Here is a 23,056-nt window from a genome sequence, read left to right as displayed (position 1 = left end):
GCCGTGTGTGCTTTTAGGGTGGAGTGGTAAGGTGTGCAGCATCCCTTGTTTCCTTGACTTGTGTTGTCAAGATAAAAATGCTCAGCTCAGTGCTTCATGACTCGTCTCCATTAACCAGTGGGTGATGTCACATTGGCTATTGTCATTATTAATATACAGAGGATGGGACAACTATAGTAAAAAGTAATTTCCCTTCTGTAATTTCCATCTGCAGTAGTTTGGCAGCATGGCACTGTTGGGCCTCGTAATTGAAAGAGCAATGCCTAACGTAAAATTCAACCCTTTTAATCAGCTTCAGATATTATGTCTGCTTTATTCATCAACAGGCCTCAGCTGGTCATGAAAGTGATTGTCAGTCAGTTGTTACCCAGCTGTTAGTTATCAATTAATTTTGAAATGGGGAAAGTATGAAAATGGCTGTAATTCCCAAACACTTAATATGTTTTTTTGTAAAACCCCTTGCATTAAAGCTACATGTCATGCACAATATAGATCTAACTGTACCTGGAAATAATACGTGGGGAGAGCAAGAGCGCTCAGCTCTTCGCATTAATAACACTGCCAGCAAAAACACTTGCTTATATTGTCTGCTGAGCACATTGTCCACATGTGTTTTTGTACTTCATGTCTTTAAGGCTGAGTGTTAATTCTCAGCATTTCACGTTTTGGTTAAGGATTTGGTTCAAATTTCTGAGCAAAGGTAAACAAATAATATAATATTGAGATCAAAACAAGGAGTCGTAAGAGTGTGGTGGTGGTGGCCTGCGGGGTGATGATGGACTGAGGCCTATGCAGACAGTTGGTCATCACAGTCTCTAGGATCCTGGAGATTGTTCTTTCTTTGCTGATCCATCGGGATGACACCTTATGGGTCAGCTGATACCCTTCTGTGCTGCTGCTGATGTAGCTTGGCACGGGCTTGGCACTGAGTCGCAGGCCCACATAGGGTTTTGAGACAGATTTTCACACAGATCCACGAATGTAAGCTGCATTCAAGTCCTATTTGAAAACTGGGACATCTGGTCTTCCACTGTATTCTTTTTGTAAGTAAACAGAATAGCTCATCACACCTCAACTAGATAACATAGATTTAGCCTTTTTAATACAGTCGGGTGTAGACCAAACCTGCTGCTGCTGACTCATTTTCTGAATAACTGATAAGTCTGTTAGTGTTTTCTGCATCAGAAATTCTAAGCAAAAGATTTTGTTTTTTCTCTTCCAAAACTTTAAACCTTGCTAAATAAAATACACCCATACCTTTCTAGTGATTACATATAGTGAATTAGCCTTTTTCAAATACCCTGTGTTGGTTCTCAAAGGACGCTTTATAAGCAAGAGTCTGTCAAAAAAGGCATTTGCAACTCTTATCATAGATAGTAATTTAATGAGAGGCACTTATAATAGACTCTAGCACAATTAGATGTTTCATGACAACCTTTGGGAGTACAATTAATCTCTCAAATGAAATTGGTCTCAGTGCTCAATATGTCACCCAGTGGGATGCATCTTAATTTCTATTCATTGACCCTGCATGAATTAAAGCTCATTTCCTCAACGTGTAGCTTTGTGGTGGCTGCCACAGCAGGATGCAGGCTTTCAGTCGCACTAGCTCAGAAAAACGTCCCCTCTTCCCATTTGATTCAAGGATTAGATCTGATTACAGACTTGAGCTGAACAACCTCTGTGACAGCGGAGCAATCTCCTTTTCTTTGAATCTTCTTGTTAAATTTACATAAAATTGATGGGATTTTGTCTTGAGTTTCTTTTCATTCTCCCATGTTTCATGAGCACAACAAGAGCGTGTCACAACACAGTAAAATAACCAGCCATGGACAAAGAACCAGGGAGTTACGCGTTAACTGATATTATTATCAGCAACTGCTGTTGAGTTTAAAATCCTTTATAATGACATTCATCTATTGTCATTGGTTTGCACCTATCTAGAAACAATAAACCCGTAACTCTACATATGTTGTTTCTAATAATGTTACCATTGTTCAACAACAACACAAAGACATGTTTCGCTTTTTCGCTTTGGTGGAAGTGTATTGTGTAAGTGGGAATGTAAACATAGTTTTGACAGCAGTTCTCAAACCATGAAGAGAACCATGTGCCACACAAGCAAAGAAATAATACAACCAAAACTCCTTACGCACTCATAGTCCACATCTACTATATGACAGGTCGCCAGCAATAGAAAACAAGTAATACATCTTTTTTTTTTGCGTAGTCATGAAAATATCTGTTTTATACAAAATTAAATACAGTTACAGTATGTTACACCTTTTTTCCCCCCATACAGGTGAGTTCAAGCATGACTACAAAGCCTCTTAAAAAACAAACAAAAAAAAAAACATACTAGATTGGTACTTTTAGGGAATTGAAAACGCATGTGCAGCTTTTGGCAAAACAACAGACGCCCTTCCGCAAAGTAAAATCACCAGGGTCACCAAAGCACATGAAGGAGAAAGTGAGGGAAAAGAGGAAAGGAGAGAAGATGGTAGCAAGTAAGGAAGGAGGCAGTGAGGCAACATGATTTTAGTCCCGTCCACACTATTATATATGTATATATATATATATATATATATATATATATATATATATATACTTTTTTTTTTTTAAACTTCAGATGATACTTAGAAATCATGTGTCTAGTTTTATACAGTTTGCTCTCAGGATGTGGGTATCTTTATCTGAGTGGAGTATCCAGTCTGCCTTTATTGAAGTATAAGCCAATGACAAGATCACAAAGCAAAGGCTCCAACTGTTTCCTCTGGGAAGTTATAAGACAGCAGTGATTTCACCAGACCTTTCATAAATCCTTCTATCATTCAGTATAACACATCAGTGCACAGCCATTTGCGCTAATAACACTGCCATCCACCACTGTGGCCTTGGATATACAAAAAAGAGTTGCTTATATTGTCTGCTGAGCACATTGTCCACACATTCTTTGTTCTTCATGTCCTTAAGGTTGAGTGTTCATTCTCAGCATTTCATGTTTTGGTTGAGGATTTGGTTCAGGTCCCTCAGCAAAGGGAAACGAATAATAGCGGGAACACTACAAGGGTAAGAGTGTGGTGGCGGCCTGTGGGGCGATGATGGAGCGAGGCCTGTCCAGACAATTGGTCATCGCAGTCTCCTGGACCCTGGCAGCGAGTTCTCTCGCACAGGATGCCCGTGAAGCCGGGGGAGCAATGGCAGCGTTGATGGTGGTGGCACGTGCCGCCGTTCTGACAGCGCAGCATCGCGTTGTCACACACCCGAGCTGCACAGACAAAGCAGAAAGGGCAGGGGAGACAGGAAAGCGTGATTAATAGATCACTCAGTGATAGGGCGGCAGAGAACATCAACAGGCAGGTTCACGGGGCACAAGCTGCCTCTTCCTGTCCTGTCTGTACTGCTCTGTGTCCTTAGAGCACAGCTGACACATTAGAGAGGGTAAAGCCAAGGACTTCAGAAAGTGTGCAAAAAAAGGAAGAGGACACCGACAGCAAGGGTACATATTAAAAGAATATAATGCTGCCAACAGCCTCTGAAAATACTTAACAAAGGAACACAGACATTGTATGGATTCATGGATATTTTTAGTAGCGCCAAAGGGACTTTATAGCAAATAATTCTGGCAAAACAAAAGAGCAAGCAAACCATGGCTCTGATGAGGTGAATTTAATTATTTGAGAATCAAAGGATGCCAGAGTATTGTGAAACAGCCCCTCTGTGCTGAGGTGAAGAGAACAGAAAGAGGAGAAGACACGGGATGGATACCTGGCTCCATCACATCACCACAACCTTTCATATGCAAATGAGCATTTCCAGGTATTTCACCAGTAGCTGTTATTTTCTTCTCTGTAGTTAACCTTACAGCAAGCAATACAACATTGTCAGAAGAAGGATGTAATATCAGTGGCTGGAGTTTTACCGGCTAACAAACATTTCTTTGTTTTGATGTAGGCTGATTAGGACTACATAAGTTAATATCCACATTTCCAGACAAAAACTCACAACTCAATTATCCCAGGAAGCCTCTCTGCTTGCAGAGGTGAAATCCTGGAAGAGGTAATATTTGCCAAGAGATTTCAGTGTAATTGGATATCTCTCCTTGCATAAATAGTAATCACATTTTTGGTTTTCAGTAATGTGGCTCATGCATCAGAATAAACTCAACAAATAATCATTGCTCATGCCAAAACCGATTAAGAAGGCATTGGTATTGCATTTAACTTAATAATATTCCCACCCACTGCACATAGACACCACTGCTGTTATGCACTTTAAATGGAAATTCCAGCTGTGGACACAGGGTTTTATCTTTAATATAGGATTTTCAATAACTTTGCGATGAAGTGTTGGAAATGATGCCTCTGGTAGATCTGCTTTTCCTGACATGTCTACATCTTCTTTGAACAGTCTCCAGACTTGTTTTGTGTTAGCCTTGTTATGTTTAATGGCCTTTCTGTGCTTTTATTTAAAGCGTCAATAACAGTGGCACTAAACAAGCAAATATGGTAGTCAAACCCTTTATTTTAATAGTAAGTTTGTTACTGTATGCAAAAGTTTTTTTCTTTGTGTAGCTGTTTAAAAGAATGAGTCTGGAAAGGAGAGTTCTAAAAAAGACCCAAATGCAGAAGGGCGGGTAAGGCAAACAAAGGTGAAATTTAATGAAATTTACTAGAGATGAATAACAAAAAGATGCTGGAGGGTTAAGACGTGTAATATCAACAAGCCAGTAAAATAAAAAGCAAAGAAACAACCCACCCCACCAAATAAAACAGTAAGAGAAAGAAATAAGCAAGTGAAAATGGGCAGGAAACACAAAATAACTCACACATGCACTAACAGCTGACTAAAAAACATAACAAGTAAAACTAACAGGGTTGGGAAAAGCAATCAAACTGACTGAAATAGAGACAAGGACAGGGCAAGACAAAGCATGACACATAGGCTAAGTAACACATGAGACAGGAATATAATTTACATGTAGATATATGTAAATGCAATAAACAAACTAAACTAATTAATAATAAAATGGGCCTATGGCAAATCCAGTCTCTGTACACGGTTTGAAGGTTGTGGGACTTTCAGATTACAACCATTTCATAACTAAATAGGTGTCAATCAAATGTCAATGCATTAATCGTGTCTTTCTGTTGTGTGAAACTGACTGACTGGACCACCACGTGGGAACAATGTTGTAGTTGTTGCTCTCAAAGAAGGGACAAATATGACTGGGGAGATATTTTAACCAGGTGTGGTGGGAATGGACTCATGAATTATGGGTCCAGAGTGGGCGCAAACATTAATGGCCCTCTGGCAATTCCCCAATCAGTGATTTCTAGTCAGTTAAAAAAATAAATAAAAATTCTAACAGCTAATGCAAACACCTGCTCAGTGTGTTTTGGAAAACACTTCAAGTCTCAGTAGTTTAGTCAACACATTAACATTGTTGCCTGTGGCCGAAGGATAATCTGTGTATCCTCCAGCAGACCCTCAGGACCATTACCTCTCTAAAAGCATCTGTAAAACCAATTAGTTTGCTTATGCAGAGGCTTAAGACTGTTCTGTCTTTGTTGTGCTGTCGTGACAAAAGATGCTTTACGCTATAAATTAATTATTATTTTTTTGTTATCTAAAGTGAAATGAAAACTTTCTCAGTTGGTTGTATTATAGTAACAAAGGACAGCAAACCAAGCATGGTAGAATACAACATCCACAAAGTAAACTACCTGGATGCAATACATTTCACATAACCGTGTACAGAGTGGACAACAGAAGAAGAACAGATTGGCTTACATCCACCCCAGCCCTCAACCCAGAGTGCTCCCTAGGTTTAAAATTGGGGTGTGGAACGTTTGTTAAATTACTTACTTTTTTTTTTTTAAAGAATAAATCGTATTTATTTTCTCAGCTCTTCTGCTATCGCTGAAGTGACTAATACTTTTATCATGAAGTCTTCGTATATACCCAATATTTTTTAAACTATTGGACAAACATTAGAGTAAATCTATTACTCAGTTCTCCCCTGTGGTGATAATAGTTGTCAAGTTATATCAAGAAATATTCTATAAAGACAACAAATGCACCCAGTCTCTCCAGGCCTGCAATCTGAAGCAGCAAGATCATATAATCTAAAATAATTCCTGACATGAATATTTATTCAAGACCTGCTATTAGATGTGGTTTACTAACACTAGGTATCACACCATCTTCCATGAGAGAAAAGTGTCTTTTGAATCGGAAGATGTGAATGAGAAATTCATTATTATGGGTAGTTTAAATTTCCTGAGCTAGATTGTTATGTAGTTTACTTTTTTAAGTGACACATTAAATAAGTGCACTGGCAGTGAAAGTTAAACTGTCCTCCTGCTTCAAACCCATCCAGTGGCACATATGCATCTCTTAGTCAATAGGCAATGGAGCGGATGCTGGCAGCACAGTAATAATGTGGGAAATTTGGCAGAGCTGGTCCTCCTTCTATCTTCAATTTACATAGATGAGCCTTTCCCATGTAAGAATAATGGAATCTGAAAGGACACCGTGGGACACTGTAGGGAGCGTCCCTGTAGAGATTCCTCACTGTATGCCACACCAGCTCTTAGCTTAAAATTTGTAGTCTTCAGTCTGGCTCGGAGGAATTAATGAAAACATTAAAGGGCTATTTTTCAGCCTTTGTAAAGCACCCTCCAGAAGACATTAAAAATCCCCCCCCCCCCCTTTTTTTAATGCAGTGGGTCTACAAATTTACCCTGTGTGACATCATTCACTCTTGGGCTTGTGCAAGTGAAGACACAGCAATTCCAGTCGTACCCAAGGACCGGCGTACTCTGCGGGAGACATATGTGCACCTCACACCTCTGTCACATGTGTGACATTTTAGCAATATAACTGTTATGACAGAGCCACTCTGGGGTTTTGGTGCTGCACGAAGCAACATGGAGAACATTTACCAAAGCAACAGCACAGAAGTGACAGGAAGGACAAACACCTGAATTATGTTTCCCATTGTTGTTTGTGGAATTGCAATTGTGACACAATTTAAAGCAATTGCATTGTGCTACAACTGGATTAGACTATTGTGGATACATTGAGTCTATTGTGGTTGTGACACTTTGGACTTATTCATCCTTCTTTTCTGTTTTTTAAAAGGAGATTGTAGTCTGTTTGTCCAAAAGCACACTCAGACAGTTCTTTTATCCTCTCATCTCTGTGAACTCTTGATGTCCTCACATACTCCGCAGATGAAGTGTCTGAGATACCGAAAATCACAGCACGATAAGTTAAAAGGCACAAATCGATAAGCTGGATCACACTGTAGCTAGTGTCACTCTTTTAATGAAAGATCTAGATATGTCATGTAGTGGAGGTGTATTCTATTGAACATCCAATCTTGTTACATACATCTGTCTGTACCAGCCAATCGGGTTTATTACATGAATGAGGTTTGCTCATGATGACTGAAAGTGAGTCATAAAGTTTAAGATCCAATTTTTAAAAAAGACTACCCTGCAGAAACAAAATGCCCCTGTATTTAATTTAAGTTTAAAATATATTCATTCACAGTTATGCATTTAATATTTTTTAAAATGTCTCTATAACTATGGATTCGTACAGGTAATTGACTTTACCTGGAGACAGTTGTCAGATACAGCATCTTATTATCTGCCTGGAGACAGAATACTGTTGTTTCAATTACACTCAGTCAATATCTTTTGCCATGATGTCAGTGAAAGCTGAAACTTTCATTCAGCCATATCCCCAGTTATCGTATTAGCATGAAGGCTTCATCATTAGTCAGTAACTCAGCGCTCTGAAGTTCAATATAAACTGTCAGTTGTACAGTAGCACTTGAAGGTGGTGAGGATCTGAAGACAGAAAGTGCATGATTTTCCTTTTACTCGAATGTTGCAGTTGTTACTGCTTGTCAACTCAAAACTGCAAGATCTGAAAGTTGCATTTAAGAAAATTTTAGTATATGTGCTTAGTTACTTCTGGGCCGACAGTATGATGAGGACAAGGCTATCACTTTTATGTTGATATGCTATACTTCAATGCAGCTAACATGCTACCAGTTTAGCTTAGCACACGGGAAACACGGGAGAAACCTCTGCTAATGTAGTTTGTTAGTTGATTTTTTTGTGTGTTTTGCTTTTTATTGGGTCTTCGCAAACAACAGAAGTGCGTATTAGGTCAACTATATACCCATTATTATAGTCCAGACTGGTTTGTTGTAAATGCTATTTACACTTAAGAGCAATTAAATCAGCGGGTGTTCAGGTTAAGGTTTTAGTTTTATATATCACAAATCAACAGAAAATTAACAGATAATTTTCTAAATAATTACTCAAAACATTGTCTGCTTCAAACTACTGGTGGAGTAACATAATCCATTTAAAGATGTCACGTTTGATTTAGAAAATTCTTGATGGAGTTGTTGTTTAATGGCCAGTTTCATTTAATTATTTTTTGACGGCAGAAAGATTAGATTATTGTTTAATCTCATACACAGTTTTACAAATCCAGAAAAAGAAAAAAAAGAGGGAACCCCCCTCCCCATCTTAATTGTGGAAATCCTCAAAGTCTTCTTTTAATTTTTTTCTCTCCTGGTTGTGAGAGCAGTGGTGCAGATGTGACTTAACACACACTACACAGAAAATCTGGGTTTGAGGATTATCTGGAGATAGCTGGAGATCAATCTACATAAACCCCCCCTGGAGCCTATTCTCTCATTCCTTCTCCTTCTCCTCTTTTTTCTCCCTGTTTTTTCTTCTTCTTCATTTTTTTCCTTTCAGAACGTGGCAGAAAGGGTGCACCCCTAGAGAACATACTGGGTAATTAAAAAAAGGGCATGATCAAAGGGGTTAGAAGGCTGTGGACTCGGTGATCATGAGGCATGTGGTCCATTCCCTGCAGTGTTCTCACAACAAAAGGTCTGCCTTGTAAGGACCAGCGTGTGTTTGTTTGCATGCAGGATGAAAGCATTGGGGCTTTGGGAAGACAACCTACTGCACACAAGAATTTGCATATTCTACATTACACTTTTGTTTTTTTCCAAACGGTCAATCAATAACCAGTCGATAATTTTTTATCTATGGGTAATGTCACGCTGAAGTTACAAAGCCAATAAGCCTACCTTGATTACGATTTGCAACACCAAGAGATGAAGCATTTGCCCGATCTGTGTAAAAATGGGAAAGGTTATGTATTACACTGGCTGTCAAATAAGTCATGCTGTTATTTAGTTAAAGCACAGGGACAGCATGCATAGTTGCTGGTTTTTACAATAATGACCTTTATCAGGCCAAAGATATGTCCAATTTTCCAGAAGATTCCTGCCATACATTTGGAGTAGTAAATGGCTTAATGTAGAATAGTGTGCATGCAGCTTAAATGAATTTTCCACAGTACAAAGATAGCAATGTGTATGCATGGTAGCTGCTTTTGTTATCCAGTATGTGGAGACACCTTCAGGCATCAACATGCAGAGGGAAGCATGGCTGGAACCACACCTTCATTTAAAAAAAAAAAAAGGTTTTCCTTTCTTTAGGGCAAATATCTGTCTGTGCGCTTAGAACAAATATTCTAGTTTGGAAAGGAAAAATCATTCTGATACACTGGCCAGACACTCGGGACTTCCACCATATTTTATAAACTCGCCAGTACCAAGATGTATCAATTGTTACCATTATTTTGCAAGTTTTCACATAATAGCTACCAAATATACATAATATTTCTAACCACCAATCCAATTTATGCATAGCTTAAAGTAATGAATATGGCAAATCTTAAGATCTGAATTTGTTTTAAACCTCAAAGATTATTCAGACTGGCTTATGGTATAATTAAAACCCAGAAATTTGATAGCTTAATTTAAAGAAGTGTAACTGATTTAGTGCCATATGGGAATTAATGCACATTGTTTTTTATTTAATATGGCAAAACAATCATTTCAAACTATGAAAACCGGCAGCATGAAATATGAAAAACTGCTGGAATGTGGAAAAGGTTTGAAATAAATTAGAGGAATGTTAAAAGGTTAAATTTTTATTAGTAGGATAAACTCTAAAGTTTTCAAACACTCTTACTTTTATGTCAGTGATCATTATTAGAACTACACTGGAGAAACTCAACCTCACGCCATGCATCGTTTCACCCCCTCAATAGACGTGGGTATTAGGATTCAATTCTACATGAGTGCCCTGGTAGGATGGATTTTTTTCCCCACTGTGGAAAACATGCTGATCAATGGTAATGGCAACGTACAGCACAATTTCTCACACAACATCATCAGTCAAACAAGAGTTAGCCATGACTGAGGGAGGAAAATATTAGTCAGCATGCCAATAAAAAAGCCTGATCAACTTACGCACTGGTCCGTGATTACTGGGAATACCTGCGGAAAGAGCAAGGAAATAATGTATCATTAACGCATCGACTCATTTCTTTTTACTCGTGAGAGAAAATATTGTTGATGGTGCTGTTTACTTTGAAAAAACAAAAAACAAAACACCAGCACTTATCACATTGATCTCCAGTGCATTCGCTGATTAGCAGCAGCTACTGTATTGCTCTAAAGAGAACCTGACCACTCCGCCTTCTTCTGATGATAATAACAGGCCTGCTGGCAACAAAATGTCAACCGAATCAAAACTCTATTGAAAAAGTCTTGTCATCAGCAGTTTCATTCATGTTTTCAATAAACAGAGTTTTTCTCTCTCATCTGCTTTTGGCTTATGTTCACCGTTTTTCAATATCATCTTTGAATGAATGAATCAACACATCAAACGTCATCTACAAATGCTAGTTGCTGTAATCGTCTTTCATTGTCAGGTTCGTGGAACTTCCTAATATGTAGCTCATTAAACACACTGGGGAAGAAGAACAACAAAAAATTACCTTCAACTGTCTTAAAACAAAACACACATTTGCAAACAATGACAACCTGACAATCCATGTGTGTTTCGATCTGGCTGTGGATTCACCATCTTTGTGTGATATTTATCACCAAGCAAATGTGACTCCAGGATTAGTGCAATTTTGGATGCCTTTCACAAGCTTTATCACTTTGCGTCACGTGATTATGTTTCACTGGGGGTTTTAATATTGTTTGCAGCCTATTCATCACTAAATTACCTGTTACAACAACTGTTGAAAAAAACGGAAAATCAGAGATTCTGAGCTCCAATTTGCAAAAAGCACATTTAGGCTGCAATTTCTCACTCATAGCTTTATGTGAGAAATGGAGGGCAAACAATATTGCCCTTTGAAGCCAAAGCACATTCTACAGTCTGATCAAACTCTCAGACCCAACCTGCCTTAACCTCTGAACCTGCTTTGGAACACAAGATGAGTTGACGCTCTTTGCAAAGTGAACTGTCAACATAATTCTTGAAGTGATTCCTCTTCTGCTCTGAAGGCAACTTACAGACAACACCCCTTTTCCCCCACCACCACCACCTACACACACACACACACACACACACACACACACACACACACACACACACACACACACACACACACACACACACACACAGAGCTATTTACTTCAGAAAATCATGGATTTGAATCACTCTCAGTCTTTCTGCTGCTGACAGCTATGGCCCCTAGCAACTCAGTGCACCATTTTGGGCTAAAATTTATTAGATGAAGGGTCACGTATGTCCATATATCTGCATGTACAGTGGTTTTGAATATGTAATAGACCCTGCCCTGTTCCGAGCGGTGAGATAAATGACTTCCGAGATTAAAGAGGAAGACTTGATGACAGATGAAAGCTATTAAATCGTAATTACATTTCGCATGTTCCACATATTTGTGGTAATATAAGGGCTGTATGTTTAATATCCTCATGGGAAAAATGAGCTTCACATAATAGGTAAAGGCATATTATTGGACCCAAGCTTAGAAATAAGAATCATTCAAGACTAAAGTGTGTTCGTTCAACACCTGGGGGACCAATATTGTTACGTCACTACCATGTGCAACATTATTGCATTTTATGCCACTTCCAAACAACTGCTAATATTGCTTTTGATATGGGTAGACCTTGGTTTCATCAGTTCAGTGCAGATGCGGCCAAGTGTTGGATTTTTTAATAACACCCTGTCAATCTGGCAGTGAGCACCACATTGCCAGGAGATTCATAACACAGAGGAGGTGTAGGGGTAAATCCAGCAATATCTCCTTAGAGTTCACAAATGTTCCCACAAACAGACTCCCACACACAATCGAGTGTGGTGCGTGAGCGTGTATGTCATGCGTGTGCGTGCACACAGCTTAGCGTGCATACATGCAAACAGGAGACTGATAAAAAAAATTCTAATGAACGAATAATCATCCAATCCATCAATGAGAAATTTCCCTTAGAAGAGCAAGAAAACTAGTGTTACTGCACAAATTTACCAACACAGCGGATCGATAGCAATACCATATCTCTGTACAAATCTAATCATAACACGATGTCTGAGAATTCAAGTGAGACAATCAAACTGAACATCTGAAGAACTTGCTGTCAATCCCAGCAGACGGCTGCTATGAGAGTGTTTCTGACTGGAGGCTGAATCAGAGCGAATGGGGGACCAGAGGGCTAGATCTTCCACCATCTGGCCTTGCCTGGCCGTCTACCACCATATCCCTGCGTGGCTGTATTAGATTTATTGAAGCAATGAGCCCCCTGCCTCAGGCATGGGATTTGATAAATGTGACTCAACTCCAGTCCAAGATTATAATGGGGATAATGCAAAAGAGCACCTTCTGCCTCAGAGATACCAAATTCACACTTGTCATGGAGTTGAGGTAGCAATAATAAATTCAATGTTAAAGTGTTACTACTGTAGGAGGACTATTGACACTTATTTAATTGTGAATACTAAATGAATGAAATACAGAAAATAGGTTACCAGTGATGCAAAGACCCTAAGACTAACAGGTTACATTGAATTTGAGTCAGTGATCCCATTGCGTTCGCATCCCAGGGCACAAAATACTTCTATTCCGTCAGATGCAGAGATATGGACAAGGTGTCCTTTGGTGTCAGTGCCTTGACTTGCTGGCTGCAGCAATATTAGACACAGAGAGATTAAAGTTCTCTGTTAAAGCTCGCTATAGTATGCCTTACGTTTGTCAGACAGGAGAAAGCTGTCTGTGACCTGCTCAGGAGCTTTCCCCTTCCCAACATTAACCCTTCACACTGAAAAATGGAGACTTACTCAGTATGTTTAAATGTGACACCGATGAATCCTTTACATACACATACATCCATATGTCACATGTTTGGACTGAGTCGCCCATCTGGTTATTGTCTGACAAAACATGAATGTGAACAGGGTTTTTTTTCCGCTGTATTTTTCTATATTTTTTCTATACTGGCTTTGCTAACTACTTGGAAATACTTTAAAATTATTTATAAGTAGCAATTTAATACAATATCAAAATAAGAAAATTATAGGATCTGAAAAAAATCATTAGCGAGAACAAATACTAGTGCATTTAGTATTATCAAGAGCTTGATGCTGATTTCCTTTCCCAGCAGTACCAAACATCTACCCACACCACCAAAGCTACTACCAAATGGTTTGCTGACCTTCAGATTACTGTGCTTGACTAACCAGCCAACTTGCCAGACTTGAACCAGGTATTGTCAAGACAGATAAGAAACAAATGACCCAGAAATACAGATGAGCCAAAGACCGCTTTTAAAGTGCCAAAAGCTGATCTGCTCCAAACCACACCACACTTTACCAAGTAATTCTTGGTAATCTACCGAATGTTTAAATAGACATACATTTTGAAAGCTGTACATCATTTATTCTAATAAATTGAGACAATTGAGTTTGATTGTTTTTTTGTGAAAACACAAAAAAGCTTATATTATTTGACTTTACATGAAATGAATATTGAATAAATGAAAGCTCACCCTTTTTATTTATGAATTTTTTTTCATATTTTAATGTTTTTGTGTTTATAACTAATATGTTGTAATTTCTCTTGACAAATGATTTGAGTAAACTATGTTGAAAGGCTGTGCACTCTTGGAATACCCAGCTATTCACCAGTCAGCTTGTCACAATGTAAACATGGGTCTTTTAACGAGTTTCACCTCAAATGTCAAAAATACAAGTTATACTACTGATCATTGTCAAATATGATGTGACATGCAAGTCCTCAGTATGCAGTTTGTTAAATCTACAATGCATTAGAAAACATAGTCAAAAAACTAGGCTACAAACAGCATCTGGCAAAAATGCAGTGCAGTGGCAAAGAGCTGAAATCATAAAGAGGCAGAATAAGCTCTCAAAGAGAATGAAAAAAGATGTTTCATTGTGGCTCCCTTTATTGGTAACAAGCAGCAAGAGTGGAAACAATGTGCTGCCAGCCACTTGCAAATTAGCTGCATGGCCAGTGCTTGTCCACATAGCATTACAAGCGCTTCCGTACTTACATATATTTGCAGTTCCTTTGGGTATAGGGAGGTAGGACCCCACACTCCAGGCTCTTCCATGGTAGTGCTTCTTACAGCGGCTGCAGTCTGGCCCTGTGGTGTTGTGTTCACACTCACAGCCCAGCTTCCCCTTGTCAAACACACAGCTGTTGGCATGCAGGTTACACTTGCACCTGAGACACAAGAATAACAACAAAAGACAGAGACATGAATAGGCATCATTCTGCATCCATTGAATCAATACTTTCTGGAGGGAATATGCATACCCTGCCCTCGGTATGTTTTTTTGCAGCTTTCAAAGTTTTTGACAGTGGTAAATTAAAATCCTGGTGGGTTATCTGACTTGGATTGTTCCTCCACAAAGCTTCATTATGCTCTCCTTTAAAAAAAACAAGGCCTCATTTGTTACTGCCCCTGCGGAGAGAACGGCAATGCGAATAAGGTCACTTTTGCCACTCTTGCTCTAAATGAAAGGCACTCTGTAAGATTCGCTAATTGAGCACAAAGCAGGGATCTGATAGAGAGATGATACAATAAAAAGAAGCTGGGCAGCCAGAGAATACTCCTTTTTTCTTTCTCTTCAAAGTTATTTGGCAAGGGAGCTTCCAGGCAGGAAACCCTACCAGTTGGCAAAGCTGGTTTATTAGACCGAACTGTGGCAGAGCTGACAGATTCTCCTGACAGGAGAAGAGAAAAGGGCGGATGGCTTTCAGGCGCTCCAAATCCACCTCCCTTCTGACCACATGGAAGAAGCATGCGCCTATGCTTGCTGAAAAAGAACAAGCTGTTTGCAATTTGAGTCTCCTCTGAGTGTTTCTAAACAACCTGAATGAGCAGACAGTAAACTACGTACACTTAGAATATAACCTTTTTTCCATTTGTGTTAACTCCAAGGAAAGAGCTCTACCCGAGGCAGAACAAGCTGTTTTTGTCGCCAAATGAGATAATACAGTTTCATATAGTAAGTGTTCCAAATATAATTCCTTTTATTTGATTTCAGTCCCATGAGGGTAAAAGGTTACAGCTAGTGACCTCAGATCTTGTAAGGAGGAGGGCACTGATACAGAAACAGCTGGGATGCAGGCCATTGAGTGAATCTGACACGGGAGACCTCCCCAGAGGTTTGGTCAGCTCATGGTTTCACATCATGCCTATGTTTGTTTTTACAATGTGCTTCCGAGGGAAGATTTCTCTCATTTGAGAGTCAGGATCTGGGTATCTGTTTCCTATAATCACCGCTGAACATGAGACAAAGAAATAGCAGCAGCAATCTGAAATACATCTGTTCTAATTGACTTTCTGGCCTTACTGTGACATCTCACTTTAATGATAGATAACTGCGGGAAACAAAGGAAACTAGACCCCGTCTGGTATTGCTGTTAAACAGAATTAGAGAGTCAGTGAATAAGCTTTAAAGGAGCGGTTCTCAAACTATTTCTGCCATGGCCTACTTCAATCAATACCAACAAAAGAAGCTCAAAAGTGTACTTTACATAAAATAATAGTAGAATTTAGATAAAAACAGGACATTAAATAACCATCAGCACAATAATATCAGAACTATTTTAAAACTAGGATTTAGACTTTCCTTTTTTACTTACAGTATGTACAATGACAATTGGATAAACTGACCCTGAATCCAACCCTAGTTATGCTACATTACTTGGGCTACTGGGGCTTTCCATGATGCGTGAGTGTTTCTCCTTCTCTCATACTTTTTCACTCATGCTGCGTTTATACACAACTTTAGTAGTTTTTATTCATCTCTGGTTCTCACATGTCTTTGTCCTGTCTCCCTCCCCTCTCCCCCAAACCATCGTGACTTGTGTGACATCGTGACATTGATGTCGTCACATCCTTGTGACTGCTTCTGCTGGAGGATTCTTCCTGTTAAAGGGGAGTTTTGCCTTTCCACTGCCTCCAAAGTGCTTGCTCAAAGGGGATCATCTTTGTATTATTGCAGGGGCTTTACCTTACAATATATAAAGTGCCTCGAGGTGACTGACTGTTGTGATTTGGCTGTGTATAGATAAAACCGAATTGAATAGAAAAAGTCTCTATCTATCTATCTATCTATCTATCTATCTATCTATCTATCTATCTATCTATCTATCTATCTATCTATCTATCTATCTATCTATCTATCTATCTATCTATCTATCTATCTATCTGTGTCTAAATGCACGCACACAAATCATCTTTCCTCATTAGCAACCATTATAAATTGCGATGAATATTGGACGACAATCACAGCAATGAAATACTAGTGCCTCTTACCACGCATTCCCTATAGTCCTTAACTTTTTAATCAATTAAAGTCCCCGCTTCATAAAATTAATGACTGGGTGTAGCTCTTCTGCCATGCAGACAGCATCAGCTCCCTGAAGTCAAGAGCGATGAGATTTGACCTTCCACTTAATTAAAAACCAGCAAAATCTGGATCATCAGGCCCAACCGGTGCAGCTAGCAGGCTGATAGAGTAGAGGATGTGGACTCGGGGGAGCTTGGGGATGTGACGCTTTTGCCACTGGCATTGTCATATTGAAATCAGAGAATTTTATTTTTTAATAAATGGTTTTGGCCACAAGAGGAAAGCGGTCCCCTGTAATTCCAACCTATTGAGCTCAAAACACTATAAAAACACATTTTATAATTGCTGGTTCAGTACTGATATAGGCGTGTTTTGTCTGCAGTGAGGGGATTATTAAACAATTACAACATGAGCATCTCAATAAATACAAATGACACAAACAGGTAACTAGCACTAAAATATTAAAATCTTCCCATCAGTCAATTATGCAACAAAGTAACAATGAACTCTATTTCAAATGCCAAAACAGCTGACTGCTGCTGTGCAAAGAAAGAAAATTTTTTAAAATGTGGTAATTTAAAAGGAGCAACACTGCAGATTTAACAGGGTGGAATAGATGTTTCATCCTACTACTGCTGTCAACAAAACAAAACAAAATAAAGCAAAAGGAGTCTTTAATCTTGACATTAAAAAAGAAGACATTATAATACTGCTAATTTTTGCTACATGTGGAAAATAAAGAGACATACGGATCTTGATTCCAACTAAATTTGCTGCCTGCTCATGCAATTAGCAAATTATTAAGCAAGATGGATTTTTGGTTTATTTTCTGTTGATACTCTCGAGTAGACAGCAGAAGTGCCTTTTCTTCTCCTCTGGCTGCTGCCTAACCTTGGCTTCTCCTAGCTGCTTGGCACTGTGTTGACAGGCTCACTATGTCTAACACAGCTTTTCTTCCCTGTGACAGCTTCTAGCATCACTGATTCAAGACAAGAGAGAAGTACAGAACTTAAGTTAAATAGAGAGCCTGAACTGGCAGGTTAGAGAAACTTTCTTTTTGTTTTTATTATAGTTTTTCTTTCTTTTTTCATTTCCCTTTATTACATTTTTGTTGCTAACCGTCAAATTGGATTTTCCAAACGGAAAAAACCCCCCATTAATTTATCTACTAGAGTGTAGTTTTACTTCAGACAAATACCTGTAATTACTGCTGTTTTCTACAGTTATATAAACGTATTATTGTGAAGCAGCACTGACTAATAAACCACTGTAATAAACTATTTTGATAAAAATTATATTTTTATTACAATTTCATTTAAGAAAACATTTCAAACATTTTAATAACAAGAAATCTTAGTTGAGAAAAGAGGCATCACACTAGGTACCTACTAATTTGTGCTTATTAACATGAATAATAAAAATGTAATTCCACCCCCAAAATTGACTTCTTGGACAGTCTGTTAGGAACGTTACCTTAAAGAATCATATTAGATAATTCCCTTTAAAATGCAATACAATCATGGTCAAGTGATTGAATTCCTTGAGTTAGTTCCTTAAATTATTGTCACTTTCGATCTAAGACTAGATATCCACTTAAAGAGGTCAAGGTGACCACAGTTGGCTTGTGGAGCCAGCCTCAAGTGGGCACTCGAGGAACATAATGTTTTGCTTCTGCACTGGTCTGAATCTGAAAAAATATATACTTCTTTTTTCCTTTTGACAAGCTATATAAGCTAAAGGACCGGTATGAATGATATAATTGATGGGTGACAAATTCAATTTAGCTGTCATGGTTTCAAGGTCTCATTGGTTACTGCGGGCTCTCTAAGTGCATCTTGATCTAGCTCTTTTTATATTCACTTTATAAAAAAAATCTTTCAGGTTTGTGTGAAAGGCAAAGTTGATGTGTTATTGAACAAATAAAAGTAAGAAGTGACAAAGTGCAATGGAAACAGACTTAAAAAAATCATTTTGTGAGATTACATTTTCTGCATTAGTTTAACGGCACTTTCAAGATACAGTTAAGATGAAAGAGAAACCTGTCTGCAATTTATGTTTTCTGAAGCACTTTATTAGGACAGAATCAATATTATTAGTAACATATATACTTTTCCTACAAATTTTCCATGTTGAAAAGGTCTGCTGGTGCACTGAGTCTGGCCTTTACCTTTTATAATTCCCAGGATAGCGCTGCTAACTTTAGCCTGAACATAGGTCCAGTCAATCAAGTGTGCTGGTGTGCAGGAACATGTGTGCAGACCACTGACATTAAAGAAGATGTTGGTTATATATAAACTTGTTCCAGTAATATTTTACTGTTAGCAGATTAATAAATCACCAAATCCATGTCTACCAAAAAGCTACATAAAGCTTAAATGCTACAAACTCTCTGTTTCTAACTTATTTCACATCTTACTTTTTTATCTTAGGTCCATCCATCCATCGATCCGTCTTAGTTATTTATCTAATGAGTCTATCACGGCTGTCACAGGGCAAGAGACAGGATATACCCTCCACAGATCCCATTCCATCACAGTGCTAACACAGAGGGACAGACCATTTACAGTCCCATTCACACCTATAGCCAATTTTGAATCACTAATTAACTTAATAGCAGGACTGTAGGAGGAAGCTGGAAGCCCTTTTTTTTTCTTTTACCACTTCAATTAATTTGTTGCTGCTATAAATATTATTTCATGTTAATGTGTTAATGTGCGATGTGCCTTGTTGTAGCTGGTTCAACTTGGATTCTTGAAATGATATAATTTACTGTGGTTGCATGCAAACTAACACTTCTACATAGTTAGGATATAAACTGCTAGAGCGTTGTCCACTGCTATGAAAACAGGCAAAATAAGAACACCTCCATATAACTTACACTTAAAAAATACAACAGATTAATACTATTAAATTATTATTATTATTATTCATTATTATTCCTATTTTGTCAAAGAGCATCACTGCAAGAAAATTGTCTAAAAAAGCTGAAAATGTTTATGTTGGTACTACTGTCAGATTTTTTTTTTCTAAAATGGACACACAGTATCTTAGAATGGATAGCCTTTCTCCCTTTTTCATTCGAGATTTAACCCATGGCCGACACTTTGACTGATAAGACTGAGCAAACCAGTCTCCCTCAGCTCCATATCTCACCTGTTTCCTCACACAAGTCACCCATGGTCAGAGTCCGTAATGTGCCTCCATGCTGTATAAATACATACTGAGGTTTCCTGACACTTTTTCTCTACAAGACACTGTACTGAGCCTCACATATCCTGACCAGTGATAGCTTTGACAGATATGGAGAGATCAAGGCTGTTGAGGGAAACTTTGGCCTTGGTGAGAGTTTTAGAATGTCAATGTGTTGCTGGGAAAGACAGAAAAAAGGCCACCACCTAACAGAGAGATGGTGGCTGTTTGAATGAACACTGTAGTGCAAGTACGCTACAGGGCTCCAAAATAAGAAAATCAGAAGTCCTTGTTTTATTTTAAAAAGAATTATTTCCCCTGAAACAATATCTAACCTCTTTATCCCCAAAGGGGTTTCTGAGCTTCGTGCTCGAAAATGAAATGCCCAAAATTATTTGATTATTTCTCTGCAATTACAAACTCTGTGCTTACAATCTTGGTATCAAAATAAAGCTAACACTTGTGAAATTTCATCAGAGGTGTAAAGATTGCAGCAGATATTACTGTGTAAAAGTTACTGAGACTGGAACACAGAAAAAGGAAGTAGATTTTAACCTCGCCTAATTTCTTTTATTTATTTTTCAGCATATAACCATTTTAAAAATATGCTTCAGTTCACATTTCATTCCAGAAATTCAGTAACCAACATATAAACATCATCTGTGCAAAGATTTATTTTGATTTGTTTCTACAGTGAAATAGTGAAAAATTTACAACACTATCAATACATGAATAAATGTCAATTTTTGGTACACATTGGACACTAGGTCAGTTGAATTTTTTAGGTATTAAAGAGCAGAAATTAATTAATTTTATTAACAAGCCTATAAATGCTTTTTTTTTACAAATATATTTTTCTAGGAATTAACCACACATTTACATGGCCTTTTCTGCCGTGCGCATGGAGCATTTAATTGGCCACTGGCCCTTTAAAATTTGAGGGGCTGTAACTTTGGTTTTTTTGGGTCAATTTGCATGATTGACACCTCTTTTTATTCGTTTGAGCCAATAGGAGCACAATAACGATGTCACGGTCATGTTACTTCAACCAATCAGAAGTTGCAAGGCCAAATCCCGTGGGCCCAAATTTACTGCATGTCTGTCCAGTCACGTGTCTGTAGGTGGGTCTAAAATGGAGGTTGTTGACGGAAACGGCTCTGATGCAGCTAGTTAGGCATGGTAACTGCTGATAATCACGTGGCTACCGGCTACGACAAAAATAACAGAAATCAGGACGGTAAGCCAATTTCTGTCTTAGCATTTGCGCAGTGTGTGTTTTTGTGGTCTTCTTTTGCGACGCATTCAGTGAATTTTGGTCAGAGCGTGGTGAAACTTGGTGTTTGGGGTCAGTAATAGCTCTGGAAGATAACCAGCCTGTCTTTAGCCAGTTACATGAAGTTTGGAGAATTTCTTGTTTGGTGTTGTTTGTTTTGCGGATTTGTGTAACTGCTCGTTTAATCGTGGCTTGTTTTCGTTGTGTTTGGTGGTTGTAGAAACGATTTATAAGCGATTTTAGCTGAGATTCAGAGGTTTCTGTGGATACCACACATGTTGGGACTTATATTTCTCAACCCGTGTTATAACCGATTAAACGTGATCTCCTCCTTTTTCCCCCGGTACCAGGGGCGTGGGGCTTAAGTGGCTAAGACAATATTTACATTTCTGGAATAACCTTAAAACCAGTTATTGGGGAAATATATATCAGTGAGTGTCAAGGTTTAATGATATTACAAGTGGCCATGAAGTCATAATGGGTATGAATACTATGGTAATCTTTTTGAAGTTTTGTTTTTCCTGGGTGTAATAATTGCATTCAAACAGCAATTGGGTGTACAAGTTTGAATTGATTTATTATTTGATTTATTATGTATGGATTTATTATTGAAAAAATGTGTGTGTGTGTGTGTGTGTATACTTGGTTAATAAATTGCAACTTGACCAGGTGCGTGTAGCCATTAACAGGTGTGTGGCATAATTCCGATATTTGACCATCATTCTTGGCAAAGTAGAGTTCATTTAAATTGGTTGGTTTCCTGGCACAGACCAGGTTTTCCAAAACACAGGTTTGAGTTTGGGGCCTTTCCAGAAACTTAAAGTTAGCCTGCTTAATCCATTCCAGAACCAGGTTTAATTTGTGTTTGGGATCAACGTCATGTTAAAATACAAAATTTTGGCCCTAGTTACCAGCTAGCTGTTGATTTGAGGAGAAATTGAAGAATTTGGAGGTAGTCCTCTTCATTGTTCTGCAATGTATAAATATCACAGACAGCAAAAAAGTCCCAGACATGACGCTGCCACCACCATGCTTGACAGTTGGTACAGTGTTCTTAAGCTTGAAGGCCTCACCTTTACCTTTCATAAATTGGCATAACATCAAAATGCAATGAAAAGAAAACACAAGTCTTTCTACAGCATGAACAGAACAAATCCAGCTAACACAGTGAGCTTGCCAGGGTTTCTTTACATTGAATTCCTTCACATTTCAGATGGCATTGAAGTTTTCACAAAAAGGCTGGTGAGTCGCAGAGTCACCTCATTACAGCAGCCTGTGTCACCGTGAAATTGAAGAGTCCGATTAGGCTTGTTTTTGTCGCTCTACGCTGTGGCCAATTTTGTCATTCTTCGCGGTGTTATGCAATACATATCAAGCAAATTGTTTGTGTTCCCCATTGAAATATAGAGTAGCACCGCCAAGGCTCCACAAAACGCTGGAGAAATATTAGGAATGGATCACAAGTTAATTCCCCCTGCTCCAATTTTCTGCTGAAGCGAAATGAAATTTGAATTTGCATGGCTTGGGCCACTGCCCCTGAAAGCCTGTGATTTGTTTACATGACAGGGCCTATTATTGAGGTTGTGCTTTGATGTAGGAATACAGTATGGTAATGTCTATCCCCCTAATCCCACCTCACTCCTCATGGTGGAGAGCTGTATCATTCGTGATGTGATCTAAGCAGCTGAGACAAGGAGGAAGTAGTGAAGGAACCAGAAAGGGAAAGCTATATTAATATGAAAATCAGAGTTTGGCTGCATGCTCTACAGTATATCTGACAGCATAGGCCCTTGCATGGGCACGCAGTCACCTAGTGCATTATGATGAGTGAAAGCATTAATAC

At 38.5% G+C, this 23,056-nt stretch overlaps 1 protein-coding gene across 3 annotated transcripts in view; it reads right to left on the bottom strand.

The window, feature by feature from the left end:
• Positions 1-1,364: 1,364 nt before the first annotated feature.
• The window catches only part of LOC113010089 (netrin-G1-like), a 66,228-nt gene continuing 44,536 nt past the window's right edge, over positions 1,365-23,056 (bottom strand). For 2 of the 3 annotated variants that reach the window (XM_026148929.1, XM_026148928.1), the window contains exons 4-7: positions 14,441-14,613; positions 10,364-10,390; positions 9,131-9,175; positions 1,365-3,268 (exon numbers count right to left, since the gene is read on the bottom strand). In XM_026148929.1, the coding sequence (XP_026004714.1) occupies positions 3,030-3,268; positions 9,131-9,175; positions 10,364-10,390; positions 14,441-14,613 (484 nt within the window). In that variant the 3' untranslated portion in view covers positions 1,365-3,029. The remainder of the gene's footprint in view (positions 3,269-9,130; positions 9,176-10,363; positions 10,391-14,440; positions 14,614-23,056) is intronic. The other variant, XM_026148930.1, reaches the window with a different exon arrangement.

The sequence above is a fragment of the Astatotilapia calliptera genome, chromosome 18 (genome assembly GCF_900246225.1).
Source record: "Astatotilapia calliptera chromosome 18, fAstCal1.2, whole genome shotgun sequence".
Lineage (NCBI taxonomy): Eukaryota > Metazoa > Chordata > Actinopteri > Cichliformes > Cichlidae > Astatotilapia > Astatotilapia calliptera.
The sequence above is the reverse complement of the archived record's forward strand: the minus strand, read 5'-3'. Positions and strand labels throughout refer to the sequence as shown.